Here is a 17,163-nt window from a genome sequence, read left to right as displayed (position 1 = left end):
CAGAGAGCTGGATTGGAAAAGGAGCAACTGGGACAGAATCCGGCGCCCCAACTGGGACTAGAACCTGGGGTGCTGGTACCACAGGTGGAGGATTAGCCTAGTGAGCCGTGGCGCCGGCCCAAAATAAATCTTTTTTAAAAAATTAAAAAAGAATAAAATACAATTGGATCATCATGTTGATATATAGATTTTTACATGCATGCTTGATTTTTATAAATCAAAACAAAGGATTAAAAAATAGAAAAAATTGTGTTTGAGTAAAATTACAAAGTAATTCCATTTTCTTTATTCCATCATAAATTTTAAAAGATTTTTTTAAAAGAAAAGTGGAATTTTGAATTATAAAGCATGGAATCTTAGTCATTTGTTTACTTCACTACAGTTTTGTTGGAAAGCTTTTTTTCAGTTACTTCAGAATTCATAGCACCATGATACTCTCCAGGTTCACCCGAGTCTACTTTTATATTCTTCCCAGTGCCCGGTCCTGTGTAATTTAGAAATTGATCTTTTGCATAAGTATTGAGAAACTTGTAGTTTTCAAAAGTTTGCTAATTTGTTTTTTGAGTTTAATACTTATATCTAAAGATAGATGGTAGCTAGGTTATCAATACCAAATTTTGGCTTATGGAAGTTTACTTCATATTAATACTTTTATAAATATGTGATACTGGTCTATATTGAAAAATATTTCAAAATTTTTTTTTTAATTTTTTGACAGGCAGAGTGGACAGTGAGAGAGAGAGACAGAGAGAAAAGTCTTCCTTTGCCGTTGGTTCACCCTCCAATGGCCGCCGCGGCCGGCGCACCACGCTGATCCGATGGCAGGAGCCAGGTGTTTCTCCTGGTCTCCCATGGGGTGCAGGGCCCAAGCACTTGGGCCATCCTCCACTGCACTCCCTGGCCACAGCAGAGAGCTGGCTTGGAAGAGGGGCAACCGGGACAGAATCCGGCTCCCCGACCGGGACTAGAACCCGGTGTGCTGGCGCCGCAAGGTGGAGGATTAGCCTAGTGAGCCGTATACTTTGTAAATGTAATATTTTTTGTAATATTAGATTTGAATTTTCAGAGTTCTTTTTCTCCATTTGAAAATACATTGTGCCCTTGTTTTCTTAGAATCTAAGGAAACAAGGGAAAATGTATGTTGTGATCTCCTAGTCTTTTAAATCTTTTCTGTTGAATTTTAAGAAAATTCCTTGAATAGAATGGGATTCCAAAGTCTAATATATCATTTTATACAATGTTGGAGATTTATGCCATGCCTGCCCATCCAATGGTATCCAACTTTTTATTGGGTCATATGCCAGTTTAAGGTTCTTTCTTACAAAATTAATGTAAGTACAAATTTTTATATAAAATTTCAGCATATGAATTCCAGCAGAGATGCCTGCTCTCATCAATATTTTTAAAATTGTTATTAGGTTTTATTTGTTTGTTTGTAAGAGAAAGAGGGAGGCCAGCGCCGTGGCTCACTAGGCTAGTCCTCCGCCTTGCGGCACCGGCACACCGGGTTCTAGTCCCGGTCGGTCGGGGTGGCGGATTCTGTCCCTGTTGCCCCTCTTCCAGGCCAGCTCTCTGCTGTGGCCCGGGAGTGCAGTGGAGGATGGCCCAAGTGCTTGGGCCCTGCACCCCATGGGAGACCAGGATAAGTACCTGGCTCCTGGCTTCGGATCAGCGTGGTGCACCGGCCATAGCGCGCCGGCCACGGCAGCCACTGGAGGGTGAACCAATGGCAAAGGAAGACCTTTCTCTCTGTCTCTCTCTCTCTCACTGTCCACTCTGCCTGTCAAAAAAAAAAAAAAAAAAAAAAAAAGAGAGAGAGAAAGAGGGAAGCAGAGAAAGAGAGAGAGAGAGAGAGAGAGAGAGAGAGATACCTTTGATCTGCTGATTCAGTCCTCAGATACCCACATCAACTGGGGTTGGGCCAGGAGCCAGGAACTCCATGTGGGTCTCCCAAGTGGTTGTCTGAAAACCAAGTGCTTGGGCCATCACCTGTTGCCTCCTGGGTGAATTAAAAGGAAGGTGGTTGAAAGTGGAGGCAGGGACCAGAGTTGTGGCATAGTCACATAGGCATAGCCATATGGGCGCCTGTCCCAGCTGCTGTACTTCCAGTCCAACTCCCTGCTAATGGCCTGGGAAAGCATCTGAAGATGGCTGCTACACGTATGGGAGACTTGGGAGAAGCCTGGCTTCGGCCTGGCCCAGCACTGGCTATTGCGATGATTTGGGCAGTGAACCATTAGATGGAAGGTTCTCTCTTTCTGTCTCTCCCTCTGTCTCTATACCTCTGACTTTCAAATAAAATGAATAAATCTTTTTTAAAAAAAAGGAAAGAAGAAAGGGGGGGAGGAAGGAAGGAAGAAAGAAAAAGAAGAGAGAGAGAGAGAGAGAAGCAAGACTCAGTTCCAGGCACTCAAATATGGGATGTGGGCTTGCTAGTCATAATTTAGCCCACTGCAAGGATAATGTCCACTCATGCTCTCACAGATTCAAACCAGTATTTTTCATGTTACTTTTATACGCATTAGTGGGTTGTGAAATTTAGTTTTGAATCATGAACGGTGTTTTTGAAAAGGGACATAGAACATGCATGTGATAATATACATGGGTCACGATATGATTAAATATTTTCTCATACAGACCTTGCTTCACTTGTGTGTATGTGTTATATTTCTTATGTGTGCATGTATTGCAGCATGTCAGAGTCAACACAGAACCTTTCGTGTAAACCCAGAGGTAATGACCTCTGCTTCTCACATATCACATATTACAATTTTGACCCCTGACTCTCATTTACAGGCCCGTGCTCATCACATTTAAGGTCAATGACTTGCTAGTTGCCTTACCTCTGGTTAATGCCTATTTGAGAATCTGGGCAGTTAAAAAAAATCTAAAATGTTCTTAAAATACTGTATTTTCAATTTTACTTCATTTAGAAATTTCATTAAATGTTCTAATTGAGATGAACATTTGTAACGATTACAGATCTCCAGGCTTCCAATAGTTTCAAAAGTTATATTGAATTCAATTTTATCATCAATGATGAAGTTTCTCAGCATAAATATATCAAGAAGAAACTTAGCAGCCTTTTCCCCTTAATCTTTTTTGTTTTGTATTTTTTTAAGAAAGTTATAGGGGCTGGCACTGTGACACAGTGAGTCAAAGCCCCTGTCTGCAGTGTCACTATCCCATGTGGGTGCTGGTTCAGTCCCAGCTGCTCCACTTCCAGTCCAGCTCCCTTCTAATGTACCTGGGAAGGCAGTGGAGGATGGCTCAAGTGCTTGGGCCCCTGCACCAGTGTGGGAGACCTGTAAGAAGCCCTTGGCTCCTGGCTTCAGGTAAGATCAGCTGGGTTCTGGCTGTTGTGGCTATTTGGGAAGTGAACCAGCAGCTGGAAGACCCAGCTCTCTCTTACTGTCTGCCTCTCTGTAACTCTGTCTTTCAAATAAAATAAAAGTAAATCTTTAAAAAAAAAGAGTTACAGAGAGAGAGGGAGAAACAGAGAGAGAGAGAGATCTCCCATCCTCTGGTTCATTCCCCAAATGGCTGTAACAGCCAGAGCTCCCTCTGGGTTACCCATGTGGGTACAGGAGTCCAAGCACCTGGGCCATCTTCTGCTGCTTTCCCAGGCACATTAGCAGGGAGCCAGATTAGAAGTGGAGCAGCTGGGACTCAAACCGACGCCCATATAGGGTGTCTGTACCACAGGCAGTGGCCAACTATCCCATAGAGCAGACCCCTTCACTTGATCTTTTTATTTACATTCTATCGTCTACAAATTGGTTAATCTGAATAATAATGATTATGGTGACATTAAAGTAACTAATATTCACTAAGGGCCTACTGTATGCCAAGCCCTCATAAAGAGCTTTTCGTTAGTTACTTGACCCTTGCAACAATTTTATGATGTATTTGGCATTACTCCATTTTACAGATGAGGAAACTGAGGCTTATAAAGACAGCAGGGTCAATGACTTGCTCAAAGTTAAATAACTAATAGGCAGCAGACCTTGGATTTCAAAACAGGCTTACCTACCTCTGACGTCTATCCTTTTACTTGACCATTCTTTGAATTTACTTGTATTCTGTGTTTTCAAGAAGTAGTTCCTAGTTTTTCATTGAATTTCAGTATCCTCCTCATAGTCATCTATCATATTGTGTTTAGCATCACTAAATTTGCTAAGAGGATATGGCTTGACATTGAATTTATGTTAGATAATAAGATAAACCAACTAATTTTGTTTGCTTTTACTGACAAAAAAGATATAATTTTTGTGCTTTTACTTCATTACAGACAATCTGTCAAAAAACGCCCAAGGACTCTCCAAAGTATGAAGTCTGCAAAAGGGCCTTAAAGGAAGTAAGCAAGGTAACTGTTGAGTAGCTCATCACACAGGAGATAAGCAGGAATCTTGGAAGGGAGTATGTCTTGGTTTCTTGCTAAAAGTTGGTAGATTCTCATAGCCATTTGCCACGGCCTCCTTTACTTAGTTAAAAAACTGCCCAGATGCAGTTGGCATTTTTATTGTTTCATAGTTTTGCTTTAAGGGCCTAAAGATATCTCATTTCCTTTTGGTGTCTGAATAGCTGTTTATTCATGCTCTCTTTCGACAAATATTTGTTGTATATCACCTACTATGCCAGGCACAATGCGTGCCCTTGCAAATACAGTGATGAATAGGACAGATAAGGTTACCACACTTGTGGAATGTGCACTGTGAAAAAGAAGGCAGACATTAAATAAAGTGCAATAAAGAATGATGAATGACGTGACCGGGAAGTCCAGAGTGATACTTACGAAAGCTTCGGCCGAAAGCTGGACTAGCTATGGGCCAGGAATTAAGGGAAAGAGAGTATCTCAGATTTGTGTAGAGATCCAGAGACATAAAGTGTTGGAGGATTTGAAGAACTAGCATGTTTTTCGTGTGACTTGAAGACAATCTAAGAGGGAGAGTACTGAGGAGTCAGTCATTTTGGGGAACATTTTAGGGAATTAGCTACCTTATGCTGAGATGATGTGGAAGCTACAAAGATGACAGTGGAAATGGAACCAATTAGTAGTCCAGTGTGGGGACCAGTTATAGTTGCTTAAGCAAGAAATGACTTGTACTGACCTGGTAGGAAGATGTAAAGAAGTAGATATACTGAGGAGGGGTAGGCTTGAAGGTTGTTGGGGACAGAGTCAAGGTATATATATATATATATATATATATGAATGAATATGAATGATCTTTGGCATGCAGAACTGGGTGGATGCTCTTACCTCTACAATAAGGGCAGAGGAGAAATGTTGATGAGTTCTACTTTAAACATGCTGTAATTGAGATTCCCATAGAACACTCAGGTTGGTTAAGTCCCTTGGGTAAATTTCTCTAGGAGAAAATGAGTGCCACTTCTTTGGTAATTAAAATGCTAAAGCAATTTATTTGCATAGTGTGAATAATCCTTCAGTGGAATTGCTCATATGTGTTATAGAAAAGACTGTGACTCTCACAGTTTGGATTTGAAGCCTAGGGAAGACTTATTAACCCAATCAATCAATTTAAAAATTTCACTATTAAGTGAAAAATGTGTCCTGATTTTGTGTTAACATGCTGGGACTAATAGCTTGGAAGAGGATTCCTGGGAAAATGAGATTTGAACTTGTCTAGAGTGGTAGAAACTGTGGAAAGAGTGGCAGTCAAGAGATAGTTTCTAAAGCACATGAAATCTTCTCTACTCTTTTCTTCTGTTTAAGCTCTCATGAAAAGAGAATATTTGTCTTAACTCTCACCTCTTCAAAATTATGCTTATATTTGGAGATAGTATTTTATTATAAGCTTTTCTCCTGGAGGCAAAAAAGTCAAACTCTGTCTTTTCCTAATGTACTTCAGTCATTTACAAAAAGGTAGGTAGATATCTATGAATATGAAAATATATCTATATCATTCAGTGAAGAAAATTAAGTTGCAGAACAGGACAAATAGTGTATTGGCAGGTAAATAAGTAATAAAGTTTGGTTATATGCATATGTATGTTATCAATATATAACAGTAGTCCTAGAAATCATACACTTTGTACTTCAACCATGGTTACCTGTGGTATAGGAAGAGGAATGTGGAAGGGAGGCAACAATAAGGCTTTTAGTTTTTCACTCTTAAGTATCATAATAATACTTAAGATTTACATAGTTATATTTTAAAAGTGAATTAAATTAATAAACATTAAAGAAATTTAGAAAATTTAAATAAGAAACAGAAAATAAAGAGCATCAGTAATTTTAACACTCAAAAGTGTTTGTTGTCATTCTACTAATTATTCTTCTAGTTTCTATTTCAATCTTAGTGCTTGAAAAATGGATATATAGAGAGTAATATTTCATTTAATATCCTAAATAGTACTGCATTGAACAGCATCCTTCATAAGCGATTGTGCTTACTGGTGTCTTCTAAAGACAAACTTCTAGCAGTGCGTTTACTGGAAGAAGAAAGTAGGAAGGTTTCAAAGGCCAAAGTGCCTTGCCAGAAATGTTTGTTTCCATGTCCACAACCAGCAGTAGCATTTAAAAGTGCCCATCTTGCTGAGTAGTTCCCAGCGTCAAGTATTCTGATATCTTTGTGAATTCAATAGACCACAAATACTTTATTCTTGCTTTAGTTTATGTTTCCTTATGAGTGGCATTGAGTGTGTTTTTCCATTAATGTTAAATCTCATTTGAAAAAAATTCAGGCAACCAAGTTTAATAAAGCTTTGACAGATACTGAAGGAAGGCCTGGCTTTCATATACTAAGGCTAATTTTAATGAAAATGGCAGAGCACAAACATCCAAATTAGTGCCTATGCCTTCAAAATAACTGTTAAAACTGACTATTTTGATGGCATCATTGCTTAAGACATTTTTGAAACTTTCTTTCCTGGCGTGCTTTCTGAAGCATTTTCAGTTTTTTCAGTATTTCCCGGGTGATGCTTTCTTTTTGTGGGTGGATTAGTGATATGCAAGTTCAAAGAATGAGATGATATCCTGAACTTAATAATGTTCACTTTTGCCTTTCAGTTAAAAATTGATGACTATTAAGGAATCATTCTTTTTTGTTTTTCCTTTTTTGAGGGACTTACAAACTGATTCTGAAAGTGATTTGTTTATGAGAACACATTTGGAAGTGTCCCAAGTTAATGGATTAAGGGTGTTTTAAATAATCCACTTACAGTGTCTACAGGTGGGACTTTTGAGAAATGATTAGATTGATGAGGTTTCTGGCATGAGACCCTTATGATCACATCATGGAAACTTTGTAAGGAGAAGCCATTCCAGGTCTCCCTGCTTCCTGACTCACCACTTGGTACAATTAAAAATATGGGCCGGCGCTGTGGCATAGCGGGTAAGGCTGCCACCTGCAGTGGTGCCATCCCATATGGGCGCCGGTTCGAATCCCGACTGCTCCACTTCTGATCCAGTTCTCTGCTGTGGCCTGGGAAAGCAGTGGAAGACAGTCCAAGCCCTTGGGCCCCTGTACTTGCTTGGGAGACCTGCAAGAAGCTCCTGCCTCCTGGCTTCGGATTGGCACAGCTCTGGCCATTGCAGCTATCTGGGACATGAACCAGCAGATGAAAGACATCTCTTTCTCTCTCTCTCTCTCTCTCTCTCTGCCTCTCTTCTCTCTGTGTAACTCTTTCAAATAAATAAATAAGTATTTTTTAAAATAAATTTTCCACTTTTTAAAAGATTATTTATTTATTTGAAAAGCATAGTTAAGAGAGGCAGAAGCGGGGGAGCGGGGAGAAGGGGTCTTTCAACCGCTGGTTCACTCCCCAATTGGCTGCAACAGCCAGAGCTGCACTGATCTGAAGCCAGGAGGCAGGAGCTTCTTGCAGGTCTCCCACGTGGGTGCAGGGGCCCAAGGGCTTGGGCTGTCTTCCACTGCTTTATGAGGCTACAGCAGAGAGCTGGATTGGAAGTGCAGCAGCCAGGACTGAACTGACGCCCATATGGGATACCAGTACTGCAGGCAGTGGTTTTACCTGCTGTGCCACAGTGCTGGCCTCTGCATCTGTTTTTAACAATTAGAGTTGTCTTTATGGCAAGTGATCCTTTTTATGGACTTTTTTTCAGATTTTTCCAGTTCATGAGGAACTGGATGGAGATAGAAGATGTGTTTTGATTTAGAATGGTGAACCAAGTATATACTTGGTACTTGTTGAAGGACCATGAATGCATTTACTTTGCAGATAATTCAGTCGTTCTAACTAAACGGAGTTTTCCTTAGCTTGGCCAACCTTAAAGAATTGTGGACCCTCAGGTTCCTCCCAAAAGGCTTCCCTGTTTCAGCAACCTGTTTCCTAGTCACATGCTTTGCACATAGCACTCTGCTTAGAGTTTGCTTTTGAAATTGGTAGTTCACCTCTGGCTGCTCTGATTTGGATGCAGGGAGAAGGATGCAACTTGCCTTGAGGTTGGGTGGATTCCCACTTTGGTAAAGACAAGAGGGGCAGAGGCAAGGAGCAGCATGGGCAGAGAGAAAGAGAGACCTCAAGTGTGCCATGAGGGAGTCCCATCAGTATGCAGGGTGTGACTTGTGTCTCTAAAAATGTTCAGGTCCTTTCCTTCCCTGTGTCTTCACATCCTAACCACCCCACTTCTGAGTACAGTATTGTAATTGTGTAAAACTGTGAGCTCTTTAACTGTCAGAAGTGAGTCTCTGGGGCTTCCCGGGTGGTAATTATTTCCTGGCCAGATCTGCATTTGAACATGAGCTTGCTTTCTTTGGCCTCTTAACCCTCCTCATTTTTCTCTGTTCCCAGTTGGTTCGACTGTGCAATGAAGGTGCCCGGAAGATGGAAAGGACTGAGATGATGTACACAATTAACTCCCAGCTGGAATTTAAAATTAAGGTATTCTTGTATCTATGCTTATTATTGTTGTTACTTAAGTCGTAGGAGGAGGAGAGAGTTCAGAGCAATAAAGTGGATGGAAAATTTGCTTTTTAAAGAAGGGTCATAAATTGATAAGAGGCTGGCAGAGGGAATAGCATATGTATGCTTTAGGCAATGCTGTTCTTGCTTTCACCAGACAAAGTGACCTTTCTCCAGGCCATGAAGCTTAAATGTTAGCTAAAATACACATATTTCTCCCCCAGGACACCAAGCTTGGTGTAGATTAATAATACATTTTTAGAGTCAAGAGAAGATTTTGTCATTATTCTCAACATGTCCTTTGAAACAGTGACATCCCATGAGCTGGTCTGGGGTGTTTTCCTAAATCAGATAAAGATACTTCTTTTTTGTTTGTAAAAAAGATTGTTAATGGACAGATTTTTAAAAAACTCATTTATGTGTTTATTTGAAAGTCAGAGTTGCAGAAGAAACAGAAAAAGATATTTTACTCTCTGGTTCATTCCCGGGAACCCAGAACTCCATCCTGGTCTCTCAGATATGTGAGCCATCTTCTGTTGTTTTTCCCTGGCTCAGTAGTAGGGAGCTGGGTCAGAAGTAGAGCAGCCGGGACTCCCAACTAGTGCTCATATGAGATGCACCCACTGTGCCATGACCCTGATCGCAATTTTCTCCTATAACTGCTTTTTTAAATATGTGCTGCCTGTTACTGCTTGTGTGACACTATTCTTGAGCAGATGACAGGATGAACAAAGGAAACATGACAAGTAAAGCACATCTAAGTCACGGGTAGTCCTGTGTTGGCTCACAGCTGAGTTCTTAATGGATGTGAGTGCTCATGGTTGTGATTCGATTTCATTTTATGACCCATAAATTTCATTAAACAGTTTAAGATTGCTGGCTATATTTTTTTCTGACTAAAAGTGTTTCTAATTCATGCATTGGAGCTTAGTGCTCATCATTTCATGGCATTCTGCAGAGAACAGGCTTCGTGCCATGTCAGTCTGAGGACCACTGATGTAGAATAGCTACACTCTTATTTTATACATAAGGGAAATGAGACGCAGAGTCACTCAAATAGTGACAGCAAAATGAGGTCCAGGTGTCCTAACTTGAATGTATGTGTAATCTTCTGCCATAACATCCTGAGTGTAATGGTGTAAGTGTACAAACTAGATCCATAACATAGAAGACAATATACGTGTCATATACATACACATAACATAGAAACAATATGTGTGTGCATGCATGCACACATTTTGTAATTAAAATGTCCAAATATAGACATTTGTAGCCATTTTATAACACATCTTTCTCCTCCTGACTCTTAAAAAGAATCTTGCTCCTGTTTCTAATTTGTTTTCCAATACTTTAGAAAACATCATCTGACAAAAGAATTTTTTTATCTACCTCTTTTAAAAGATGAAAAATTTCTGGGGCTGGCATTGTGTTATAGTGGGTAAAGTCTCTGACTGCGAAGCTGGCATCCCATATGGGTGCCAGTTCATGTCCCAGCTGTTCCACTTCCAATATAGCCCCCTGCTAACGGCCTGGGAAAATGGAACACGTGCTTGGGCCTCTACACCCATATGGGAGACCCAGATGAAGCTCCTGGCGTTGGCCTGGCCTAGCCCTGGCTGCTGTGGCCATTTGGGGAGTAGGCCAGTGGATGGAAGATCTGTCTTTCTCTGTCCCTCCCTCTCTGTAACTCTGACTTTCAAATAAATAAAAATGTATTTTAAAAAAAGATGAAAAATTTCTTATTTTCTTTTTTAAAGATGATAAATTTCTAACCATTTTCCTTTTTAGAGGTGATAAATCCCTGTTTTTTTCCTCCTTCATTGAACATCAATTAATTTAAAACTTCTTTAAGAAGCTCCCACTAGAACCTCAAATTAATTTTAAATTGAAAAATACCACCAAGGGTCCTTAAAACTAAGTGATTAACATCAGCTTAGTATCTGAATTATGTCTATTTGTTCTCTTTTGGTTTGATGATTAAAATATTTGCAATCCTAAAGGAAAATATACTAAGTATAGATCTGTAGTGGCCCACCTAATTTACACCACATGGAAATACTAATTAGTACTAAGTAGAAATACTCATAAAATCTTAGGCCCTTATAACACTTTACAGATAACAGTGGTCATTTTTATTCAATTGATTTTTAAGATGAAAAACTAGTTTTCAAAGATAGGTTAAGTGATTTGTCCAAGCACATGCATTCTAATAACAGACTTACTGAGCATCTTCTTTGTGGAAGACAGTAGGAAAGCAAAGACATGACCCCTGCTCTCAGGGAGCTTACAGTCTAGGGACAACTCCAGAAAATCAAAGGACTCATGAAAATAGCTCTGTAACTACAGTAAAAATAGTTCCCACGTGAATGATGGTTTGACTTCTGATATTTCGACTTTATGATGGTGTGGAAGTCATAGACATTCATTGGAAAATGTTGGTCTTTTCCTGGATTCATGCTATTTATAGTAAAATACTATGACGTGATCCTGGGCAAACAGCTGTGGTTCCTAGTTGGGCACACAACCAGAGGAGTAACAACTGATGGCTGTATGGTGTGCTGTGTTGCTAAGCTCTGATGTTTGGTAGGTTAGATGTAGTAAATTCATTTTTAACCTATCGTAGTTTCAACTTATGATGGGTTTATGAGAACATAAATATCTGTAGATGGGATACTGCTGAGAACCCTCTTTAAAAATGCTGTAAAGGTAGGATAAAGAGTAAAGAGTAGGAGATTGGGGACTGACTACAGGTCAGTTTGAGCTTAGTCCTGAAAAGTGAGTCAGGAAGAGTCTTCCAAGAGCAAAGAAGAATGAATGCACAGGGCATATTTCAGCTAATGTAGCTCATATATAAGCACTTAGTGTGTGTGAAATTGGGTGTACAAGGAGCAGGGCAGAATAGTGATGAGCGGAAGCACCTGTGGATGCTCTGAGTACTGGAGGGAAGGGCTGCACTAGGTTAGTTGAGAGCCAGTGGAAAGTTCTCAGCAGGAAAGTGACAAGTCAGATGTATGTTTAGTAAAGCTAACTTTACTTTGGGAAAGAAAGGCTTTTCTAATTCCTTGCAAATCCAGAAGTGATTAAAAGAAAAATGCTGGGGAGGGCATTTGACCTAGCTGTTAAGATAGGACTCCCACATCCCACATCAGGGTCCCTGGGTTTGAGTTCTGGCTCTACTTTCAATTCTGGCTTTTGCTGATGTGCACCCTGGGCTGCAAAGTGATTACATAAGCACTGTGCCCCTGCCACTCGTTTGGGAGACCCAGATTGAGTTCCTGGTTCCTGGCTTCAGCCTAGCTCCAGCCTGGCTCAGCTCCAGCTGTTACAGGCATTTGGGAAGTGAACCAGTGTTTGAATGTTGCTCTCTTTCTAACAATGATTACCTGTGGGGAGACAGTGGTCAGTAGGTGGGAATTGGGTAGATGGGAAACAGGGTGGGAAGATTCTTCACTAATTCTTTGTAGTAGTACTTGCTTTTTCTTTTTGTGTTTTACCTCCTCAATGCCTCACCACCTCCAAATTTAATTTATTGTTTATAAGCTTTTTTTGTGGCAGCTATGTGTAGGTTGAATTCTAGGGTAATAAGACCAAGATAGAAGTCCAGTTATAAGACAGGCAGCCGACCTGGGGAGACACAATGCCTGGAGCCGGCAGTGGCAGAGAAGCCACAGAGGTCTAAGCCAGCTCACTGGATGGACAGTCACACTGTCCACTAGATGAAGATCCAGGAGGAGAAACAAATTTGTGGGCTAGCTGTGAGTTCTGCTTTCCTCATGTTTGGTTTGAGATACAAACTATAGCTGCTACTACCAGGAAAATGTTTACTGAGTATTTACTATTGTGCCGTTTCCGTAAAGTCTTGTTTTATTCTTGTTAGACCCCATGAAATATATTATGATTATCCCAGTTTTAGAGAAATCTCAAGCTAGGGATGTAGTAATTTGCCCAAGCTCATGCACCAAGCAGTGAAGCCTACATCTACACATTTGTGTGACTCCAGAGTCTGCATTCCTCACTTGATCTTAGCCACAAGGCCGAGAAGTGATAGAAAGTCTGCATTCTTAACCGTAACAATTGATTTTTTGTAATGTGAAGGAAATAATTATGTGTGTATATATACATTTTCAAATTTGGAAGTTTCTAGAAGAGTGTCATGTGCTAAACAGAAGTAGTATGAGTGAGGGAGGAACATGTGCCTGCATTGGCACTTGGGGAGCCGTCATGGACCCTGAAGTCAGCCTGTCTGAATTGCGAGAGTAGCTGCCCCATTGACCTACAGTACAACTGTTGGCATTACCTAAATTTTGATGTCTTGATTTTCTGGAATGTAAAAATAATAGATGAAAAAGATAATAATACTTTCCATTATGGGCTATTGTGAGTATTAAATTGTTTAAGAGATGTTAAAGACTAGGGTCAGGCCTGACTCATAGTAAGCAAACAATGATATTACTTGGATGCATTGTCAGGAATGGTATGCATGCATGTTAAAGAGTGAGTGGGATGTAAAACTGTTTAAGCATATCAGGCTTCTACTTCAAGAAGTTGGTTAGAAACAGGACAGGCCAGTGATAGTAAGTGGAGGAGGCACCAAGTGAAGGGACCATTTTTAGTGAATGGTCTTCAGGATATTCTATAGGTTGCAGAAAGGGAGCCAGGAGGGAGAATAAGAATAATGAGGGAGAAATTGTGATGGGGCTACAGTTGTAGAGTTGCAAGCGGATGTTGAAGGCAGGAATGTTCATCACTGAGATGGGAGGAAAGGAAGTGAGGGTTGCAGAGAACAAGCTGCTCACCACGCAAAGATCAGAAATCAGAGATTAGTTTATGCCATGACCCCGGTGTTCGTTCTTACTAGACCGCAACATTTTCTAAAAGTTGCATCTACAGAGTTAGGAAGGGTTATTTTTTTAGATTTATTTATTCATTTGAAAGGCAGAGTTATAAAGGGAGGAAGAGACAGAGAAAGAGATCTGCCATCACTGGTTCACTCCCCAAATGGCTGTAACAGCTGAGGCAGGACCAGGCTGAAGCCAGGAGCCTGGAACTCCATGCAGGTCTCCCACATGGGCAGCAGGGGGCACAAGTATTTGAACCATCTTCTGTTGCCTATCCCTGCACATTAACAGGAAGCTGGACTGGAAGCAGAGCAACCAAAGCTAGCACCAACACTCCCATATAAGATGCTGACATTGCAAGCAGTGGCTTAACCCACTGTGCCACAACACTGGCCCCTATAGGCATTTTTTGTGTCATTTGGATGTTTAGAATATATTTTTGTTCATGAATTTCATTTCTAGGTTCGGGTTCACATCTGGATTCCAATCTTAGTACTTTATTACTAGAGGAATCACTTTGAGTAGTTCTGATTTCTTTTCACTTGCTCATTTTTAGGCACTGGTTTAAGAAAATCAGTCTGAATGAGTTAAATTTTCAGACAATAGATTCTGAAACAAAAACCATTGGTGTTACCAGTTTTTTTTTTTTTAAGGTTTACTTTATTTATTTGAAAGGCAGAGTACAGAGAGAGAGAGAGAGAGAGAGAGAGCCAAATCTTCTCTCTGCTGGTTCACTTCCCAAACGGCCACAATGGCCAGTGCTGGACCAGACTGAAGCCAGGAACCAGGAGCTTCTTCAGCATCTACCACAAGGGTACAGGGGCCTGAGGACATAGGCCATCCTCCACTGTTTTCCCAGGTGCATTAGCAGGGAGCTGGATCAGAAGTGGAGCAGTTGGGACTCAAACTGGTACCTATATGGGATGCTGGTGCTGTAGGCAGTGTGTTTACCCACTGTGCCACAATGCCAGCCCCCCAATTTTTGCTTTCAAGAGAAACAAAGACATATTGAGTGAGAATCACTGTCAATTTTAGGGGGTTATGTCAAAATTTAGTTTTGCCTAGTAGAGTATAAGGAGTTCAAAAAGGTCAAATATGCTTTAAAATCAACAAAACAAAGTAAACCTTTCATCTTCTATCCCCTAAAAGCAGCCATAGGATGGCGTATCCACTGGAACGTAACCGTAATACCATGCTTGGTTCATCCAGTAGGGTAACAAAATAGCAAGATGGTTGCATGGTCCAGCTAATTACAGCTCCTCAGCAGGACCAGAGCTGACACATGAATTGTGGTGACCTCACATGTGCTGAGGGGTCCCCCAGAGTTATTCACGCAGTCTCTATGGACCTTTTTGGTCTCAGCTGTCCCTGTTGGGTAACTGTTTGATTTGAATTTTATGGAACTGGAAACTCCATGGTCTCCTGTAATAGCCAGTTTTGAAAAGTTTGGGGTTAGCCCTCATCTTTCATCTTCAGTTTTTACCTTCAGGAAAACAGTACATAAATGATATGTCACCTTCTACAAAGCTTTTTAAAGAAATGAAATGCTTTCCTAACCTTCTCATTTCCTCCCTAATATCCTCAATTTCCTTTAGCTGTTTTTAATCATTGTTCCCTAAAAATGATGACATTTGCGTGTACCACATTACTGCATTCTTGTTTTGTGCATCCAAGAACTTTTTCTATTTTATGGATATAGTCTTTTAAATAAGATTTTTGGCAATAAGCATTTCTGGTATCTAAAAAAAAAGCACTGAAGGGTAGGGATTATTCTGTGGTTTTGAGAGTTTTCCAATTGGCTTGCATAAGACAGAAAAAAGAAAAGGCAGGATGTAATTCCTTGGATACGGGCTTTTCTCCAAGATTATGATGGATTATTTTAGAAGAACCTTGACAGCCAGAAAGTGGCATGATGTTTTTAGAAAGGTTGCTTTATTGTTTACATAGGGGAAAACTTTCATAAACATAGGAACAGGTGTTTCAAGACTAAGTAGATATTCAGTAGACAAAACATTAGTTTGTAGATTTTTTGTCTCCTGAAACATAACCTTGTTAGTTCATAAACAGAATGCACTTTTATATTTGTTTCTTGTTATCTGCAGTATTTTTCCTGTATGTATAGATTCTGATTTGAGATCTCTAAAACAATCGCAATTGATACAGATGGATTTAATTACTAGGCCTTTTCATTTTAACTGACTCCTCAGTTCCGTCTTCTTTTCCAGCTGAGAGTTAATGGACAGTCATACTTTTTGATTGAACCAATAACATTTCCTCATTGAATTTTAGTTTCATGTTGGCAAGTTAACATTTTTTATATTGGAAAATCAATTGTTCTTTTTCATTTTGTCGTAGAGAATGCACTATACTGTTCTGTTTTGCAGTTTTCACCTATAAAATATTGATGCATGCCATGATATATCACTTGTTTGTTTTATGTTTTACTTTTGATAATTTTAAAGGGTCTTTAATTTGCCTTTGGGCACTGAGTTTTTCTCTTTTTGTAGCCTTTTCCTTTAGTCTCCTCTTCCCGGTGGTTGGTAAAAAGAGGTGAGTTGACAGCCTATGTAGAAGACACGGTGCTTTTCTCAAAAAGAACATCCAGACAGCAAGTCTACTTCTTTCTCTTTAACGACGTGCTCATTATCACCAAAAAAAAGAGGTAAGACTTTGTCTGGTGCTGCTGGCTATATATCCTGCCTTTTCAGTTCTATGATTCAAGCGCCTACTAGGGTGAAGCTCCTTCAAAACTTGAGATAATAGATGTATAGTTTCCACTCGTTGAATAATAGTTAAATCTTTGCTTCATTTTCTTTAAATTACCCATAGAGTCAAGACTTGACTCATTAGCAGCATCTTAATTCTAGCCCACCTCTGTTGAGCTTTTCCAATGTACAAAGGCACTGTTCTAAGCATTTTGTACGTATGTACCATTCCATTCTCATGGCATCCCTGGAGAGGCAGCACTCGCATTACTCCCCTTCACTGTTTTTCAAACTTCTGTCCTAGAACCTTTGTGTAAAACAGATCAAAGTGGGTCCAGTTGAGAGCAGGCTACAGGGCAACTCCAGTGCTCCTTGGAATTTAGCTTAAAATCCACTGCTATTAAATGATTGTTAGTTTGAAAAACTCCTTTGTGACTAGGAAGGAGTTACTTGTACCCCCTTCTGAAATGAATAAAATAAATCAGTTGATTAGCAGTGTGTTTGTTCTTCCTGCAGGGATCTGCATATGTGTTTATGGCTGGCTCTATAGAGATGTTTATGAGGAATATTGCAGAAGCCTTTGCTTTACTGTATTTGTTCCTTCAACTGTTCCCACCCTCATGCACACACACAACCATATATGCATACACACCTACACACACCTTCGGTGCTGCTGGTCTCTAGGGAGCATTCTTTATTAAATCTACCCCATTCGAGTAGGGTTGTAAAATATG

At 40.1% G+C, this 17,163-nt stretch overlaps 1 protein-coding gene across 4 annotated transcripts in view; it reads left to right on the top strand.

Annotated features, from left to right (window-relative positions):
- The window catches only part of ARHGEF26 (Rho guanine nucleotide exchange factor 26), a 134,156-nt gene that overhangs the window by 82,263 nt on the left and 34,730 nt on the right, over positions 1 to 17,163 (top strand). For all 4 annotated transcript variants that reach the window (XM_017346853.4, XM_089332167.1, XM_089332169.1 and 1 more), the window contains 3 exons: positions 4,292 to 4,366; positions 8,776 to 8,865; positions 16,232 to 16,386. In XM_017346853.4, the coding sequence (XP_017202342.3) occupies positions 4,292 to 4,366; positions 8,776 to 8,865; positions 16,232 to 16,386 (320 nt within the window). The remainder of the gene's footprint in view (positions 1 to 4,291; positions 4,367 to 8,775; positions 8,866 to 16,231; positions 16,387 to 17,163) is intronic.

Source organism: Oryctolagus cuniculus, chromosome 4, assembly GCF_051225735.1.
Source record: "Oryctolagus cuniculus isolate XC-2025 breed Fujian yellow rabbit chromosome 4, ASM5122573v1, whole genome shotgun sequence".
Lineage (NCBI taxonomy): Eukaryota > Metazoa > Chordata > Mammalia > Lagomorpha > Leporidae > Oryctolagus > Oryctolagus cuniculus.
This window is presented reverse-complemented; position numbering and strand designations above follow the sequence as displayed.